The following is a 17,589-nucleotide window of genomic DNA, read 5'->3' as shown; positions in this document are numbered from 1 at the left end:
ACTCTTCTCACTATAATCAGGGTTCGATTTACGGGGGGGCTTGGGGGGGTTTGACCCCCCTAATCAAGACTTGGACCCCCCCAAAAGAGTTAAAAACAACAGGTTGGGGGGGTCGATACATGTATATATCGTTTTTACTGTAATCGTAAATATTACTTTACGCCCTGGAGAAGAAGTTGACCTCCCCCGATTGTCATTGTATAATTCTCACTCTGACTATAATGTATCCGGTATTGATTTACTGTACAGATAAATAAAGTAGGTTCTGTTAGTCTGAATAAATCGTGCCTCTGATGTCCATTGTACATTTCCCGTCCTCAACACAGTGAGAGCAGCATGTCAGACTGAACTGGTGTGTTTTCATTGTGACCGCAGGTCTTTTATAAGCGATTTGGCTGGAAATATGACATCATCAGACAGTATTTCCGAGCAGGCGGATTCTTGTTGTTTACGGCTGTTGTCGAGGCTGTCTCTAGCCTTGTGTGACTGCTTATTCTCAGAGACTGCCTCTCTGTCTGCCCTGCTTCCTCCCTCGTTTGCCACAACCATGGACTGTGCGGCACTGAGGCAGCCGCAGCTACACTTCATTTCCGAGGGGCTCGTTTTTCTTGGCGGATTTCTTCTGTCTTGTCTTGTAATGCTTATTTTAAAAACTAGATTCGTAATCTACGACTCGAGTCACGACTTTGCCCAAAAATAATTTGCTTGATTGAACTTGCCTTTGTAGTTTCCATAATTAATATTCAGCACTGCGAGCTGAGGAGGGCCTGGGCATTGTCACCACCAGCTGTGTTGGCTGTATTGAACAGAGGTAGGAGTGTTTGAAATGGCTTTTAAATTGAACAGGATTTAACTTCCCTGTCAATCCCTGGAAAACTCCAGCCCACACAAGCAAACACCTCCACCCATTGTTCTTAACATCATAGATGTGTTGTTGTTTTTTTATGTAGATTGTTTAAACAGTAGCAATGAAAGTACTCATTTATCATAACACTTCTCGGCTCTTCCCTATCGGACACTTGTACCTCTTCTGGAAGAGCTGTCCTCAATGTCAGCTGTACCGATCACTCTTGTCCATAACAGAAGCGCTCAATTTTGCCTTTCCCTCCATTATCAGGCAGTTACAAAATAATCCCCCTTTTTACTCTCATTTGGGACTTCAGAACCCATATTAATTTCATGTTAGACTTGAAAAGAGAAATGCCACTGTTGGATAACCAGAGGGCTTGTCCCTTGCAGACTGCTGTGTGTAATGTACGATCTCTCTGTGTTTGTACACATGGCTAGACTTCCTCCCCCAGCTTTGCTCAAGCAGAACCATAAAGTCGCCTCTCGGTCCCCATGGCTACCATTGTGACAGGCGGCGGACATTTTGTTCCCAATACTCTCGGCAAACATCAGCCGAGGTCAGGGCCTTGTGATGTCCCGAGCCTCTCTCTGCCGCTGGGAGGGTAGACCGCGGACACAGTGGCCCACATGATGTCCTCTGGGAGGCCATCTTATGACACGTGGAGGTCTCATCAGCCACTCCATCCAATCACCGGCCCCTCTCCCCAGAGCCCGGCACTGCTGCTGCCTCCTTCAGCCAAAGCTGCGGGCTACTGTACAACCACAGAGCAGCCCAAACCTAAACAGTAGCGCCGCTACGGTAGCTCGAGCTACAGGCTCCAAACAAGGAGAGTAGCCAAAAACAACCCCATTGCTCTTCAAGGAGTGGACAGAGGGAATGTTGTAGTGGCGATGGACGTGCTCCCGAACCACCGGGCACTCATGGGATATTAGGCCGGGTTTCAAGGCCTTGGCTTCTCACTGAAGCCTGTCGGCCGCGCCGGCCTGACCGCGCTCCTGTTTTCCGGAACGTGTGTGCTGGTGCGAAGACCCCGAGCTGTCCAAGTGTCTTAGCAGGAATTTCAATGGAAGTGAAGTCCGTTCCCCTTCAGTCGTTTGCCTGGGGGGGGGGGGAATTAAGCGTCTCTACATTGACTCTCTCTGCAGCGAGGGTGAAAGATATCTTCCAGGCTTTGGTTAGCTGTGTTTGTATATATACAGTGTATATATAATATATATATATAATATATATAATTTGTCTGCCAAGGCTGCTCCCTGTTGGGGGTCAGTGTTAAGCGAGGGTACAGGGGAAAGTAGGTTGTGCTTTGAAAAGACCAGGTTATCTATTTCAGTTCCTCTACTTCGCTTGGCAGCTCTCTAACAATGCCATGCATTAGAATAAAGGGCCGGAGTTTGAATGAGGTTCATTATGAATTCAGACTTCTTTTACATCCCAGTGGCTGAATTGTATGCAAGTTGCAGCCTAAAGCCAGCATTGTAAAATTTAATGAACAACTCCCTCAACAGGATTTTATAAACGTACATTGTTGTCTTCTTATACAAGTATGATACAGTGTTTATAGAAGTACAACATCTTCATCAGTATTTTCTGGTAAGGGCAATGCGGTACGATAAAAATAAAAATAAACTCGGTGGTAGGAGCTGCTGAACTTGATCAAGTTAGAAGAGATATGGTGGATTCCCTCGGCACTGTGCATTTGCTACCGTGCTGACAAGGAAAACAATATCTCTGTTTCTATTCTCTCAGTCCAGCAGCCCACTGTCATATCCAATACTCTGCCTGTCCACAGCAAAGCGCAGTTCGCCATGTTAACCACCACTGCATCTTAAAATGGCTCCCAAAATGGCGAAATTGTCTCTTTGTTTACGAGGGAGATGCTCTGCTTAGCCACAGTGTTGCAGATTATCTACAGCTTCCCTATGCGCTCGCTCCACCATTCAGGACCATGAAGACGTCAGCCCAGAACAAATGCACCTCAGATTTAGGTGTCACGGGGTATTTACACAGAGGAGGCTGCTGTGTAGGTGAATGGCGAGCAGAACAAGACTCTTTGCAGGTTGTTCTTTTGCGTTCGCCGTGGGTCATCATTCCACAGTGGGTCCGGGCTTCGGTCAGAAGCCCCTTTAAAAAGGTTGGGCTTTTTCTTTCCTAGAAGAGCTGAAAATGTCAGAGGAGATGATACGAGTATGTATGATGGATGGGTCTCTCTCCCTCTGCCCATCATCCCCCTCCCTCCCTCCCCGTCACCCTCTCCTTTTCAGACACAAAGCGTTACCTCCATCACTCTCCGCATTTCTGCTCCATTCTCTCCGTCTCCCCCAGACAGTGCCTGGCCGAAGGGAAGAAAAAAACACTTTTCTGCTGGAGTTAAATTGCATTTCCTCGCCTGCACATACAGTACTGTTCCCCGTGATTTGTTTATGGTGTGGAATCATAATGTGGTATCACTTTGCGGTGTGAAAAATAAATAAATAAACTGCTACGGCTACAGCAGGCGTTGTTGATATTTAGATTACGATTCAATTTGGCTACACGGATCTCCTGAGAGATGGGGGGTCCGATCGTGTAGGTGTAATGCCGCATCATATCTCGGGTGCATTTAAATCTTAACAATAATGGCCACCACAAATGGTGCCATAAGGAACCCAGCGAGTGTGCTTTGTGTGTCTGTTTGGCCATTCATTAATTGATAAAGCTGTCTGAATCAAAACAACAAGGCTTCAACACCCTAGCTCGATTACCATGGCAGCCAGCAATATTACAGAGCGATGAGCATTCCACAAGCCTGCAGCCAGTTATTTCCTCCTTGTCCATAAAGAGACGGGCCACCAGTGGAACACCCAACCTTAAAAGGCAGAACGTAATAAACCGGTGTAGCGCAAGGCTCGCCCCACGGAGCTATCTCATTGTGTCTGGCAGTTCCACTAATGACATTTCATGAGATTAGCTTTTCACAATAGTATTGTTGCTGACCTGTGTGCGTATGTGTGTGTGTGGTGTGTGTGTGTGTTTGCATTCTCCCTCTGCTTCAGTCTCTTTCTCTCACACACACCTCCTTCCACAATGAGTCAGTCCCTCACTCTCTTGCTTTCCTACTAATTTCCCTTAAACCTGTTATTAAATCTCACAGCAGTTTGTTGATTTGATCAGTGTGTGCTGTGAAGTTTTGGGCACCATGGGGACCGCATTTTCTCTCTCTCTCTCTCTCTCTCTCTCTCTCTCTCTCTCTCTCTCTCTCTCTCTCTCTCTCACTTTCTATCTCTCTCACTGAGTTGAGTAATAAACTGATTTCTCAGGAGATCCTAGAACCCATCTCACGACTGGACAGCCATTTCTTAATACCTCAATCTTACATGCTTTCTCTCATTCCAACATATTGTGTGTGTGTGAGGAGGCTGGGTGTGTGTGTGTGAGGAGGCTGGATGTGTGTGTGTGAGGAGGCTGGATGTGTGTGTGTGTGAGGAGGCTGGATGTGTGTGTGTGAGGAGGCTGGATGTGTGTGTGTGTGTGTGAGGAGGCTGGATGTGTGTGTGTGAGGAGGCTGGATGTGTGTGTGTGTGAGGAAGCGAGGCTGGATGTGTGGATGTTCCTGTGTGCCCCTGGGTTCACCTTTCATCGGTTTTATTGGAAGAGTGAGGACATGTATAAGTCCCAGACTCTGATGTGGGTTCAGCAAAGCACCTCTGCAAACACAAAGTCTTGTTTGTTTGGATGGTGAGAGAAGGCCAGGTCTGCTTCCAAACAATCAATGTCCACAGCCTCTCTTCAGGGGCAGGCTATTCCCGTGGCAGGCAAAGGCATTGGTCTTTTGTCTTGCGAAAACATACAGAAGTATGGATTTTGTATTATTTATTTTGTTTATGATGGAAATAATTAACTCATTCATGTTTGTGATGATTCAGTCATGTTAGTTTGTGTGTGTGAGCGTGTGTGTTTGTGTGTGTAAAGAACCCCTGTTACTAACAGTCTGGCAGAAGCTCCATGACACAGCTCAGAGGCAGTTGGGTAACCATAGCGACAATTATTTGAGTTTTGTAAGCCACAGTAATGTGCAATTATTTTGTGGGCAGTTTGCACTGTACTTACAGTTAGTTAGTTAAACTCTATGTATTTATGTGTGTGTGTGTGTGTGCATGTGTAATGTGTCTGTGTGTGTGGAGTAGACCTATTATCTAAATATAGTAATTAAAGAAGATTTACTATATGTGCTATGAGTGTGTTGTACCTAGATTTGATACATCAGGAATCCAATAGAGAGCTGTATGTTCTTCTGTATGTAGTGGGCACTGGGCTGCAGGCTGTGGTAGACCTTTATTCTGAAGCAGACTGCCACAGTAGATTTGTAATGAAGCTTCAACAGAATGCTTGTGTTTCTCTAGATGCACTAAATGGATGCTCGGAGTTGTTTGACAAGACGTGACCTAATGTTCAGTGCGTGAGCACGTGTGTTGCAATATAACGAGTATGGTGTGTCTGTGGGTGTTTGCATGTGCAGATGCTTCAGTTTGTTGTTGTGTGTGTGTGTGTGTGTTCCCAAAGTGTCTTGGAGTGTGTGTGTGTGTGTGTGTGTGAGGGTTTTCTCACTGTGCACCTTTACTCCGGAACCTTCCACGTACGGAACAAAGCTGTTGGTTTGGTCAAAATCCCCAGCCAGTCACACAAGAAATATTACTCATCTTGGCACCCCAAAACATATTTTTCTGTCTTTTCTTCCCCCTGTTCTCTCGTCACCATCTTTTCTCTGTCTCCAGGTTGGTTTTTGTTGAGTCAGAGGAAACCATCTGTTGGTCAGTGATAATGGGAGGCCAGGGAGAAAGGGACTGGTACACACGTAACGACAGCTAATCCTATGCTTCTTACCTGCTTGTGAATGCTCTGCCATCTTGATAATCATACTATAGGGGCTGTGTGTGAGAGTTTGTGTGTGTTTGACATTTGAGAGCTGATAGTTTTCAATTATAATCATTTATCTTCAGACAATTGACATTGTGATGACAGATAGCAGCGAGTGCCTGTGCTGTCAAACAATGTCCTACGGTTCCGCTCTTAGGAGATAATGACAGGGGAAACGATTCTTTTGGGCATATTTTAGGGATTATTTTTAGACGGTTTAGAGAGCAGGAGTCTTATTGAGGATCCCACTGCAGAGGAAAGGTGTCATGTGGATAACGGACGAGGGAGGAACAGCGTGGAAGAAACTAAGCTCTCATTACAGTGATAACGACTGCAGATCATAGACAGCAAAACAACTCTCCTCAGAGAAACGGACCCCTCTTTTACCTCGGAGCGTTGTTAGCTCCCAGGTATTAAGAGCTGATGTTTTCCCTCAGTCTCAGCTATCTCACTCTCCTCCTGCCTGAGCTCTCCCATGTTCAGCTGGACGTACTGTACTCCAACAGCAGCTGGACATACTGTACTGCAACAGCAGCTGGACGTACTGTACTCCAACAGCAGCTGGACATACTGTACTGCAACAGCAGCTGGACATACTGTACTACAACAGACTCCCTCCTGGCAGTTTGAGCTGCCTGTCGATGCACACTTCTAGTCAGAACTACGACTGTTGCTATAAGATATTTTCTTACCTACTTTTGCGTAGTGTAGTAAGACTGTCAAATACCTGTGCATTCGCCAAGCATGTGGCACTTAAATTAACTTAAAGTTGTCCTATATTCCCTGTACTTACATATCTGTACTATCAGTAATAATGCTTCAGCAGGTGCGCAGCGACACATCTTGTGGAAGGCTGCGATAAAGCCACATTTCAGGAGGATGGGAATTTCTCAGCAATGGGAACCATCATGTTATGTAAAGCTGCACATTAATTCAAAACAGCACTGGTTTGAGCACTGGTTTGATTGTGCATTCAGCGAGCCAGACAATCGTTGAGTTGGAGTCTGGTTATAGGAGAGGACGGTACATGACCTGTCGATACGTCTGAGAGAAATTCATGATGGGCAGTTTGATGAAGTGGAGGTCAGGGCGGATAATGGAATGGAGGGAGGATTGAGAGCAGGTGCAGACAGGTCTGGTGACTAGGTCTTTTCTATTAACTCAGAAGGCGGGCCGAGGTGGGACGTGGACCCACCCTGCCCGACCGCTCTGTACCCTGGGTCTTAAACCCTGCCTCCCTACTGCAGATACGAAGGAGCACATATTGCTGTGGGGTCCAATGGTGATTGACCCTTGTGTTTTCATCAGGCTGGGGAACCTTGATAACATTCCTCACTCCGCCATCGGCAGACCATATTGGACGTCCTGTTCTGACCTGTGCTGTGGCAGCCAGCTAGCTCAAAATGTATTTGTTGCAGATGGGTTTAATCCCAACTCTCACACTGATATCGCTGAGGTTTTCTGAAGGCCATTTTTCTCTGTCCCTCATCTCTGCCTGGAGAACAGTTTCGTTCAGTTTGAAGGTAAATTGTTTGAAATCAATATCAATGCTTCTGTTGTGTCAGGCTTAAGGTCTACGGCTTTTCCTTCATGTTATAAACATTTATTCTGAGAAATCCACCCGCGCAGGGCAAAGGTTGCACCGCACCACGCAGGGAAGCCTGCACTTTACGCCTAATTAGAACGTTGAACAACATTATATTTGAATAATAACATACCATAGGCTCAATCTATATGATCAAGTGCTCTTGTGAATGTAGTCAGAAGAGTCGTTTTTTATTCTGGGCCTTTTGTGAGATTGCAATCAGCATCCTCACCAATTACTGCAATCAGAGTTCTTTCTGCCCTGTGTGTCAGACTGCCTTCTCTCAGGCCTGGTCACAGTAGGTCCCTGAACACTTCAGCCATCCGCTCACCATGCTCCTGCGACACGTGTTCACGAGTCCGCTCATCACGCTCCCGTCGACACGTGTTCACGAGTCTTCTTGTTTCTGGACTGGTTGTTGCGGCTATTCTCCTTTTCACCTCAGCAGATGCCTTTGGAGACGGGGCTGTAGACGAAAGCCTGGCTGGTGTGTTTGCCTAATGTGTTGTTGTTGTTGTTGTGTGTGCTGCAGGTGTCGGGGCTGTCTCCTGGAGAGAGCCAGGCCCCAGGTCTGCTGCTGGCCCCGGGGGTGCGGTGGGGCCAGACTCCCATCAACCAGCTCACACCCTGGGAGACTGACGAGCCCCCCAACAAGCAGCACCGGGACAGCGAGCCCACTGGTACTAGTGCACACACACACACACACAACATCCACACACACACACAACATGCACACACACACACACAACATCCACACACACACACACAACATTCACACACACAACATGCACATGTACAAAACATGCACACACACACAATAATTTATACATGTACAGTATGTTTGTGTGTACACATTCTTATTTGTTATCATATTAAACACACTGTAGACACAGTAGTTATTTCGCCGTGAAGAGGTAGATCAAATCAAGCTAGCAGCAGCCCGTATTAGCATATCAGGTTTTACACAACTCTCAAAGTTCTCTAATGGATCTTGACACAGTCTAATTTCAGTGTCACCAATATTAAAGCTATCCAAGCCACTTTAAAGAGCTGTCAGGAGTGAAGAGGCCTACTGTGGCACCTAGACTGACAGTAATGGGTTAAGCAAGTGCTGGAAGTTTTGCTCTCATTCTAATGAACTCACCCAGAATGGCTCTGCCCTAGAGCAGTCAATTTGCCTCTGTTGCTCCTCTGGCCTTTTGCCTCCTACTCATTGCAAATGGGTCTAATTTAAAAATAATATAGAGTGCTCGTGCTCTCATGTAACTTTTCGCCTCACATCACTGTCGTAGCAAATGCCGTCTAGACCGCAGTGTATATGCAGCTAAATGTTTCCTGCAACTGTTATATATTCTCACTTCATTCATTCTCTTCAGCTAACACACTGTCGATGCACTATAGCTGTGCTTTAGTAGCTAATTATGTGCTAACTGTAATTCACAGTCTCAATAATTATTTAATTAGAGTAGTTGCTTGATAATTAAGCTGTCAGTGCAAAGACAGTGATAACTCACTGAAAATAAAAACTCTAATCTAATAATAATAACAGAAATCTACTTTGGTTCCATTGTGATCTGACACTGTGATAGACAGCCATGGCCAGCAGTGAATAGTCTCCTTCTCTTAAAGTAATCTCGGTGGTCAGTGTGGGCTGTGCCACCCGTCGTGACCCCCCCACGAGTCCCCCCTGGAGCCCCGCTGGGGGGTTAAAGAGCAAGCTGAAAGGCCCCATGAAGGAGCCTCCATGCTGACAGTGTGTCTAACTGGGCTGGCTAAGAGAGGAAGGAGAGTGAGATGTCAACCAGCCGGCAGTGTTGGTGCATATGACACTCAAATCCAAGCATAGTGTTGCATATTGATGTGTGTGAGTGTGCGAGCCATACCAAAACTGTGACTGGCATTGGCAATGAAACCCCACTCTGCTTCACACTTCACTGAACTGAGTCGCGAAAAAGTTCTCCTGCCAAGTGTGCCAGAATTAATCAATAGTGTCTATGGAAAGTTTACAAAGGCTGGCTGTTTAACAAAGGTTTCTGTTGGAAAAAAGTAAACTTCCTTTCACTTGTTCAAAGACAAAGTCACATTTCTGAAGCTTTGACGTGAGATTTACTTTTATTTGCAATTAAATTTATATTCATCAAAATGAGAGCCAGATACGTTGACAATTAGGGGTTGATTGAGCAATTTTTGGAATTGCAATAGGCGTTTTTAAAAGGACAAAGGAGCACTTATGAAACAACCAATATTTCATCCTCACATTTTAATTAAGGGGTACAAGAGAGCAATCAAGACTGGGATCCATTTAATGTTAATGCAATTACTTTTCCCTTCTTAAACCTTTCATTAGCTTTGCTGCCAGGGCCTACAAATATGAGTGTATGTTGGGCCCATGCTAATGAGCTCTGTCTTGTACTTCATTATATATCTTTTTTTGTCAAAAGACTGATTGTCGTTCACAAACGTACAGGAGCCCTTTAATACAAATGACACAGAAGAGGAGAGATATGTATCAAATTGAAATCAGCGCCACCAAAAGAGGTTTGCTTGTTAAAACCTCGCTAATCACAACGAAGCTACAACATTTAGGAATTAACACGATTCCCTATTTCCTCTCAAGTGATTTAAATCCTGTTCGGGATGGAGTTGAAAACAAGTAATAGAAGTGCGAGGCTGGAGATGATTAGCCCAAGGACTGATATGAATTATGCACTGAAGTGGCCTCTGCTCTCCAGCTAACGCAAGGAGATATTCCCAGAAGCCCCTCTGCGTCTTTCTATAGTCAGACAGGGGAGCCTGCACGGCCAGTGTCATGAATAATGTGGTTTTAATCTTCTTTCTTTTCTTTTTGCGTGGCATGATTTAGCCTTTCACCCCTCTCTGGAGTGGCAAGCTATTTTTATTGCTGAAAGAGAGAGAGAGATAAGGAGAGAGAGAGAGAGAGAGAGAGAGAGAGAGAGAGAGAAGGAGAGAGAGAGAGAGAGAGAGAGAGAGAGAGAGAGAAGGAGAGAGAGAGAGAGAGAGAGAGAGAGAGAGAGAGAGGCAGGGTGTCGTCCAATATGGCTGCATATTTATGAGATTAATCAGATGGGTCTGAGTTTCTCCTCCCAGTACTGATCCTCACAGCCATGGCTTCTTGCCTCTGGGTACGCCTGTGATTGCTTCTCCCACTCAGAGTAAACACATGCACTTATTTGATAAATAGCACTCAGCCCTGCTTGTCGTCTATCCGGCATGTTTCCTTAGGAATCAATGTACACACAGCCTTTTAGCAAAGTCCCTAACTTCATCTTTAAATTCATCTGATCGTAACAGTTTGGTCAGGATTTGGTTTGTCACATCCAGTCTCCTATATTGGTAGTGAGTGATGAGAGGAAGTCAGATCGACATAAAGTAAAGCAGCACTGACACCTCTGGGGTGGGAACCACTTCCTTTCTGCATTTCCAGTCTTCCTTCTTGTCTATAACTGCATGTTTCATTTATGAAACAGGAGATGTGGAAGAAGTGATGAGCTCCTATATGGGGACCATGCTTCGGAAATCCCTTTCAATGCAAAATATATTGAATTTGGAATTTAAATAAATTCTATGAATAATACATTTTCCTATTTAGGCTGAACGTCCACCTAGTCTTGTATTATTAAACTTTTGTCGTGGTCTTCTTTTATGGCTAGACTGAATTCCACAGCCTTAAAAGTACAATGTTATAGTGAGACACTTGGAGATTGGTTATTGGCAGACATGTAGTGACTGGGGTTTCATCTTTTCATTTCTTCAAACATTCATTTCTCACTACTTAAGAGTTTATCTCATACTTCCTTGGTTTCTCTCTCATTGTCCCTCCTTCCTTCTGTCCCATTCTCTCTCTCTTATCTCCCTCCCCCTCTCTCTCTCTCCCCCTCCCTCCCTCCCTCCCTCTCTCTCCCCCTCCCTCCCTCCCTCTCTCTCTCCCCCTCCCTAACTCTCCCTCCCTCTCTCTCTCTTATCTCTCCCTCCCTCTCTTTCTTTCTCTCTCTCTCTTTCTCTCTATCTCCCTCCCTCTCTCTCCCCCTTCCTCCCTCTCTCTCTCCCCCTCCCTAACTCTCCCTCCCTCTCTCTTCCTCTCTCCCTCCCTCTCTCTCTCTCTCCCTCCAGGTCCTCCATGGGTTCCTCCAGTAGCAGCAGTGAGCCAGCCTAGCCTGCTCCCCCACTCCTATGCCCTCGTCCAGCCTCCCTCCTTCAGTCACAGTGTAACAGTCCAGTCCCCCATCATAGGGGTGACCCCCTCCATCCAGACCCCCATGCCCCCCCACCACCCCCTGATGACAGCTCACTTCCAGCTACACCCTCACTCCTCCCAGCAGCCCCCCTCCATGGTGCTTAGTATGCCCAGCCAGGCTCCCTACCCTTCAGCCCAGCACCCCGTCGCCCCCTCGCCCCTTACAGCCGCCAGCCAGGTGGTCCACCCAAACCCCCACAGCGTGATGGGCAACGGCCACCTAACCCCCCACCCCAACCTGCCCCTCATCCAGCCCCCCGCACTGCCCATGACCAATGGGCAGTCGGCACCTCAGACCCAGCCCACAGCATCGGCCAATCAGGACGGTCCTAATGGGCTGCAGATGCTGCGAACGGTTGGAATGGGGAAGTACGAGTTCACGGACCCCGGACACCCCAAAGGTAAGAGAGCTTCAGCCAAGGTAGCCTGCCCGCATTTTGTGACCACGGTCAGAAAGCATCTGTGTCCATAATATTCAACGGAGCCTATTTCTTCTCAGTCCAAATTTGTAAAGAACAACAGGTATTTTAACCCAGCAAAGCCATTAGACATCATAGTAACATGCAGTGCCCTGTCCCCCTTGGAATATCGAATTCACTTCAAAATGACTTACTTAATCCCCGAGCAGCCTTCAGTTAACTGGCCAACGCAGTGCCCTGGTTGTGGCCCCAGTGAGAGCCAGACGTCCAGGCCCTCTCTGGTACCCCAGTGAGAGCCAGACGGCCAGGCCCTCTCTGGGACCCCAGTGAGAGCCAGACGGCCAGGCCCTCTCTGGGACCCCAGTGAGAGCCAGACGGCCAGGCCCTCTCTGGGACCCCAGTGAGAGCCAGACGGCCAGGCCCTCTCTGGGCCCCCAGTGAGAGCCAGACGGCCAGGCCCTCTCTGGGACCCCAGTGAGAGCCAGATGGCCAGGCCCTCTCTGGGACCCCAGTGAGAGCCAGACGGCCAGGCCCTCTCTGGGACCCCAGTGAGAGCCAGACGGCCAGGCCCTCTCTGGGACCCCAGTGAGAGCCAGACGGCCAGGCCCTCTCTGGGCCCCCAGTGAGAGCCAGACGGCCAGGCCCTCTCTGGTACCCCAGTGAGAGCCAGACGGCCAGGCCCTCTCTGGGCCCCCAGTGAGAGCCAGACGGCCAGGCCCTCTCTGGGCCCCCAGTGAGAGCCAGACGGCCAGGCCCTCTCTGGGCCCCCAGTGAGAGCCAGACGGCCAGGCCCTGTCCTGTGGCCCAGCACCCTGGGACACCAGCAGTGGTAAACAGGCCCACCAACACACCTAGTAGGAGGCTGTTAAAACCCAACCTGGAAACTCTGCCAGCTCTCTTCAAAGCCCCTCCAAGGTCGAGGGTTTTGTCTTTTTCTCTCACGCCAGCAGTCACTTTAAGCTTCCCTCTAAGCCTGCAGAATCAAATCAAATCAAATTTATTTGTATAGCCCTTTTTACACGCAAGCATGTCACAGAGGGCTTCACATATGCCCATAGAACTGCCCCTCAACCAACCTAAACCCTCAAGGAAGACAAGGAAAAACTCCCAAAAAACTCTCAACAGGAGAAAAAAAAATGGAAGAAACCTTGGGAGGAGCAATTCAGAGAGGGATCCCCTCCTCCAGAGACGGTTGGTGGGAGAGAGGAGCAGAACACAGGCTAAACATAGTCATACAGTGTCGATGGGTTTTTAAAACACCAAAATCCATTATTCAACTTTATAGATGTAGGACAGGACCGGGAGACTCGCGACCAGGTCCAGCGTTGGCTGACCGACGACCAGGCAGGTGCTGACAACTCAAACCCCCCACACCACAAGGGATGTGTGTGGGGGGGGGGACAGAGAGAGGAGAGCAGGGATTAGAGAATGCCAGGAGCAGCTAACAGTTACAGTCATAATAGAATGAGATCCCCACCGGTCAAGTGTGGACTGGTGCAGCAATTTAACAGAGCAAAAAAGGGGAATTTGATGCAACCCCACACACCAAGACAGCGACAGCCCCCCTCATTTGGAACATGAAATCTGTTCCAGGGAAACAGAACTCTAAAATAAGTTATACTTAAAGAATAAAGATGGAAACAACCCGTCCCCCGTTGCCTCCAACTAGTAACATACTTACCTTTAACAGTCGTAGAATTGACTAAACAATAACGTTTTTAACCTAATTTTAAACGTCGAAACAGTATCAGACTCCCTAATTGAGACGGGTAGTTTATTCCAGAGAAGAGGCGCTCTATATGAGAACGCCCTACCTCCAGCTGTTTTTTTCTTAATTTTGGGAACCACCAGATAGCCGGCATCTTGAGATCTAAGTGTCCTTGCGGGGCAATAGGGTGCAAGGAGACCGGAGAGGTACAGTGGTGCCAATCCATGCAGAGATTTGTAGGTTAGTAGTAGAACTTTGAAGTCAGCTCTGGCTTGGATAGGGAGCCAGTGTAGAGAGACAAGAGTAGATGTTATGTGATCAAACTTTCTTGTTCTGGTCAATAGTCTAGCAGCAGCATTTTGCACCCGCTGTAAATTTTTTAGGTGGGTAATTGGGAGGCCAGAGAACAACACATTGCAATAGTCCAATCGGGACGTAACAAATGCATGTATTAGTTTTTCGGCATCATCCTTTGAGAGAAATTTTAGTATTTTGGCAATATTACGTAGATGGAAAAATGCAGTTCTAGTAATTTGCTTAATATGGTACTCAAACGAAAGGTCTGGGTCCATTGTGACTCCAAAATTTTTTACTAGCTGGCTTTGAGAGACTTTGACGCCGTCTAGGTCTAAGGTCAGATTGGAAAAATTATTTCTATATTTTTTAGGACCGAAAATTTGAACCTCGGTTTTATCCGAATTTAGAAGAAGGAAATTTGCAGTCATCCAAGCTCTCAACCTAGAAACACATTTTTCCATAACATGTGGAAATTCTCCAGACTTTATAGACATATATAGCTGAGTATCATCTGCATAACAGTGAAAATTTACCCCAGAGCTTCTAATTAGGTGATTCCAGGCCTCAGACTCTTGTTGTTTTGTCAAGCTAGCGAGTAACACGGATCTAGCCTGAGTCTATAAGCTGTAAATTGCTGTTTGGTAACCTTGGAGTTTGTGATGCTGCCGAAACAGATGTTCACTATTCCCTGACCAATTTTCACATTTAATGAAGCTTCTGATTGAGGTTTAGATTGGCTTTTTTTTCCAACTCATTAGATTTTTTTTATCAGATCAATAAAACGTTTGTAAATGAATTTCCAGATTGATGTAAAAAGCAATTGTGGTAGAATCTACCTGAGCCACATTTAAATCAGACAGCAGATGAAATTGGGAGTGTAGACAATTAGAAGAACGTGCAGTGAGATTCAGCATTTACCCAGACTCTGTCACAAGATTCTAGTGTTTGTTGTTCATGTCTTGTAGACTGGTTTCAAACTCTGTAGACCAAATATAGTCAGCGCTGGTCACTCAGAAACTAAGAAGCCCTGTATTTTGAGTAAATATTCTGCTCTGTGGGGCACAGGGCTCTGCATGGAACCAGTTGACAGAATGATGTACTGCACCAGCCTTTCCTTATAATGAAAATATACACCATCATGAATTCATAGACATAAAATGTATTTGTAGCAGTGCAGCATTGTAATCTGTCATAGCTTTCCAGGCAAGTCAACAATAGAAGCTAATACAAAATACAGTCAAATTAACTGTTTAACTGAAGTTAACTAAACAAGCTTTTTGTTCTGGAAAATCGTCTTTATACAAACCCTTTGCACCAATGTTTTCTACAGTAGCTGATTGAAGCGATTTCTTGAAAGCTCTGCTTTAAAGTGCACTCTGAGTGACACCTGCTGTATCGTGGTGTAGAGGACCACGCTGCTTTTGGGTGTTTGTCTGCTGCCTCATCGTTGGGAGGTCACAGGGATAATGGAGAGAGCTTTGACCCCTTGAGTAACAGTGAATTAGCGACGTTTGTGTTTGTCTGAACGACCTGCCGGCCCTCCTCTCACAGTGGAGTAGACAGAAAGAGTCACCCTGATGAGCACTTAACATTTCAGTCTTAATGGCAGGCAGAGCACACACCTCCTACAAGCCCCCTTATTTCTCTCTCTCTCTCTATCCCTCTCATTTTCTCTCTCTCTCTCTCTCTCTCTCTCTCTCTCTCTCTCTCTCTCTCTCTCTCTCTGTCTCCTACCTATCTGTTTATCTTCCTGTGGCTCTTTCGGTCACTCTTCCACTCGTTTAACGGGGATTGGTTAGTCTTTCAAAAGCACCCCTGGACATGTTGGCTTCAGATAGTGCTGCCTGTCTGTCCTGACTGGCAGTTGACCCAGGGTTCTAGAGCCTGAGAGGATTGACTGAGTCTGAAGTGATCCTGCTCCACTGCTCCTGGGCCTGGAATCAGCCCTCTAATTGTTGAGGCTTGGGCTGGAGTCTCGGATAATCAGATCCCAGGTCTGTGGGAACGGCCTTCTAAAAGCTGGACGGTGATAAGGGGTTCGGGAAGGCACAGCTGTGTCTTTGTGAGCCAAGACACACACACACACAAACACACTTGTGCTCAGCTTTGACTGACACAGGGTGTCCTTCCTTTAACGGTTCATGAAATGAGGCCTTGGTGCAATGGCTGGGAAATCAAAATGAAGGATGAACTAAGTAATGTTTTATCTTAGTTTTATCTTCCTTCAACCACGGCAAACCAGATAACCCCTAAATCACCCTCCCTTACCGCGAGTTTGCATTTGTCATCCAACCACACCAAGAAAGCTTTAAAATGTAAACATGTTCTTAAAAAGAAAAAGGTCTGGCTTATGGTAGAACTAATTGGGCCTGTGGAAATGTGAGTGTTTACAGGTTTGTGTGTGTGTGTGTGTGCGGGGTGGGGGGGGGTTGGTTGGGTACTAAAACAGTGCAGCTTTACGCTGTCTCCCCCTGGCCAGAGTCCTCCTGCTAGCTTGCTTGCTGTTCTCCAGGCCTTGATCCTGCTGGTTGGGATCCACTGGGACTCTTCCTTCCACAGCACAGCTCTCCTGGAGATGTGTCTGTTTTGAGGATGAATAAAAATCACCCCTTGTCCACCTGATTGTCAGTCTGCCTCCCCAGCCTACCGTATGTCTCTCCCAGAGATGCTAGAGGCTGGCCAAGGTGGCGTACCAGGTAATCTGATGGCATTTGCACCAGAAAGAGACAAAGCCATCAGCGGTACCCTAAACACACTAGACACACACACACAGGCCAAACTGCACTACATATAACAGTGAATGGTGAATTTAACAAAAGGGGAAATAGACAGGCTTTTGAGAGAGGTTGTCGGAACAGTCAATCAGACTTTATTGACCTAGACATTAAAATGGATGGGTGGGCACGTTGATGACGAGGAGGCTGCCAGCAACGCTGTGGAAGCTCAGCAGGGTCTCTCTGATTGATGGCAGCGTATTATTCAAGCACAAGCTCACTAGCAAAATGTACAATCAATGCAAGGTTCACAACACTAAATTGTTCACATTCATGCAAATTTCAAAAACCGTCTACCGTTCTGTCTCTAGACAAAAGTTAATCTTTAATCATGTTTTTCACCTCATCCTCCTGATGGTATTAAAATGTGTATGATTTATTGTAACCAGGGAGCCTCAGGATATATGTTTTCAATCAAATATCATGTGTAGATATCCCTTTACTCCAGCAGTCCTGATGTACAGACACCTTGAAGCGGGGGGTTCACTCTGCCGCCCAGGTCTGGACATGTCCTCACCGCTACGCAGAGCATGTGCTGCAGCTAAACCATCTCACTCCTCTCGTGCCAAACAGCATCTTAATGCTTCTTTACCTCAGTGGCCTTAACTGCCCTAGCCACCCCCCCCCCCCTCCCCCAACCCCCAACCCCCAACACACACAGTCACATACACATGCTGGCACACACACACAGTCACATACACATGCTGGCACACACACACAGTCACATACACATGCTGGCACACACACACCGCCCCCTCCCCTGAAAGTTCATCTTCCAGTCAGCTCACATCAGCCATCATCGAGGGAC

General features: G+C 46.8%; 1 protein-coding gene across 1 annotated transcript in view; it reads left to right on the top strand.

Moving 5' to 3' along the window:
- Window positions 1-17,589, top strand: part of LOC134025066 (kelch-like protein 29) — a 107,086-nt gene that overhangs the window by 18,117 nt on the left and 71,380 nt on the right. The window contains 2 exon segments of the mRNA XM_062467885.1: window positions 7,861-8,008; window positions 11,460-11,984. Of these exon segments, the coding sequence (XP_062323869.1) occupies window positions 7,861-8,008; window positions 11,460-11,984 (673 nt within the window).

The sequence above is a fragment of the Osmerus eperlanus genome, chromosome 8, assembly GCF_963692335.1.
Source record: "Osmerus eperlanus chromosome 8, fOsmEpe2.1, whole genome shotgun sequence".
Lineage (NCBI taxonomy): Eukaryota > Metazoa > Chordata > Actinopteri > Osmeriformes > Osmeridae > Osmerus > Osmerus eperlanus.
The sequence above is the reverse complement of the archived record's forward strand: the minus strand, read 5'-3'. Positions and strand labels throughout refer to the sequence as shown.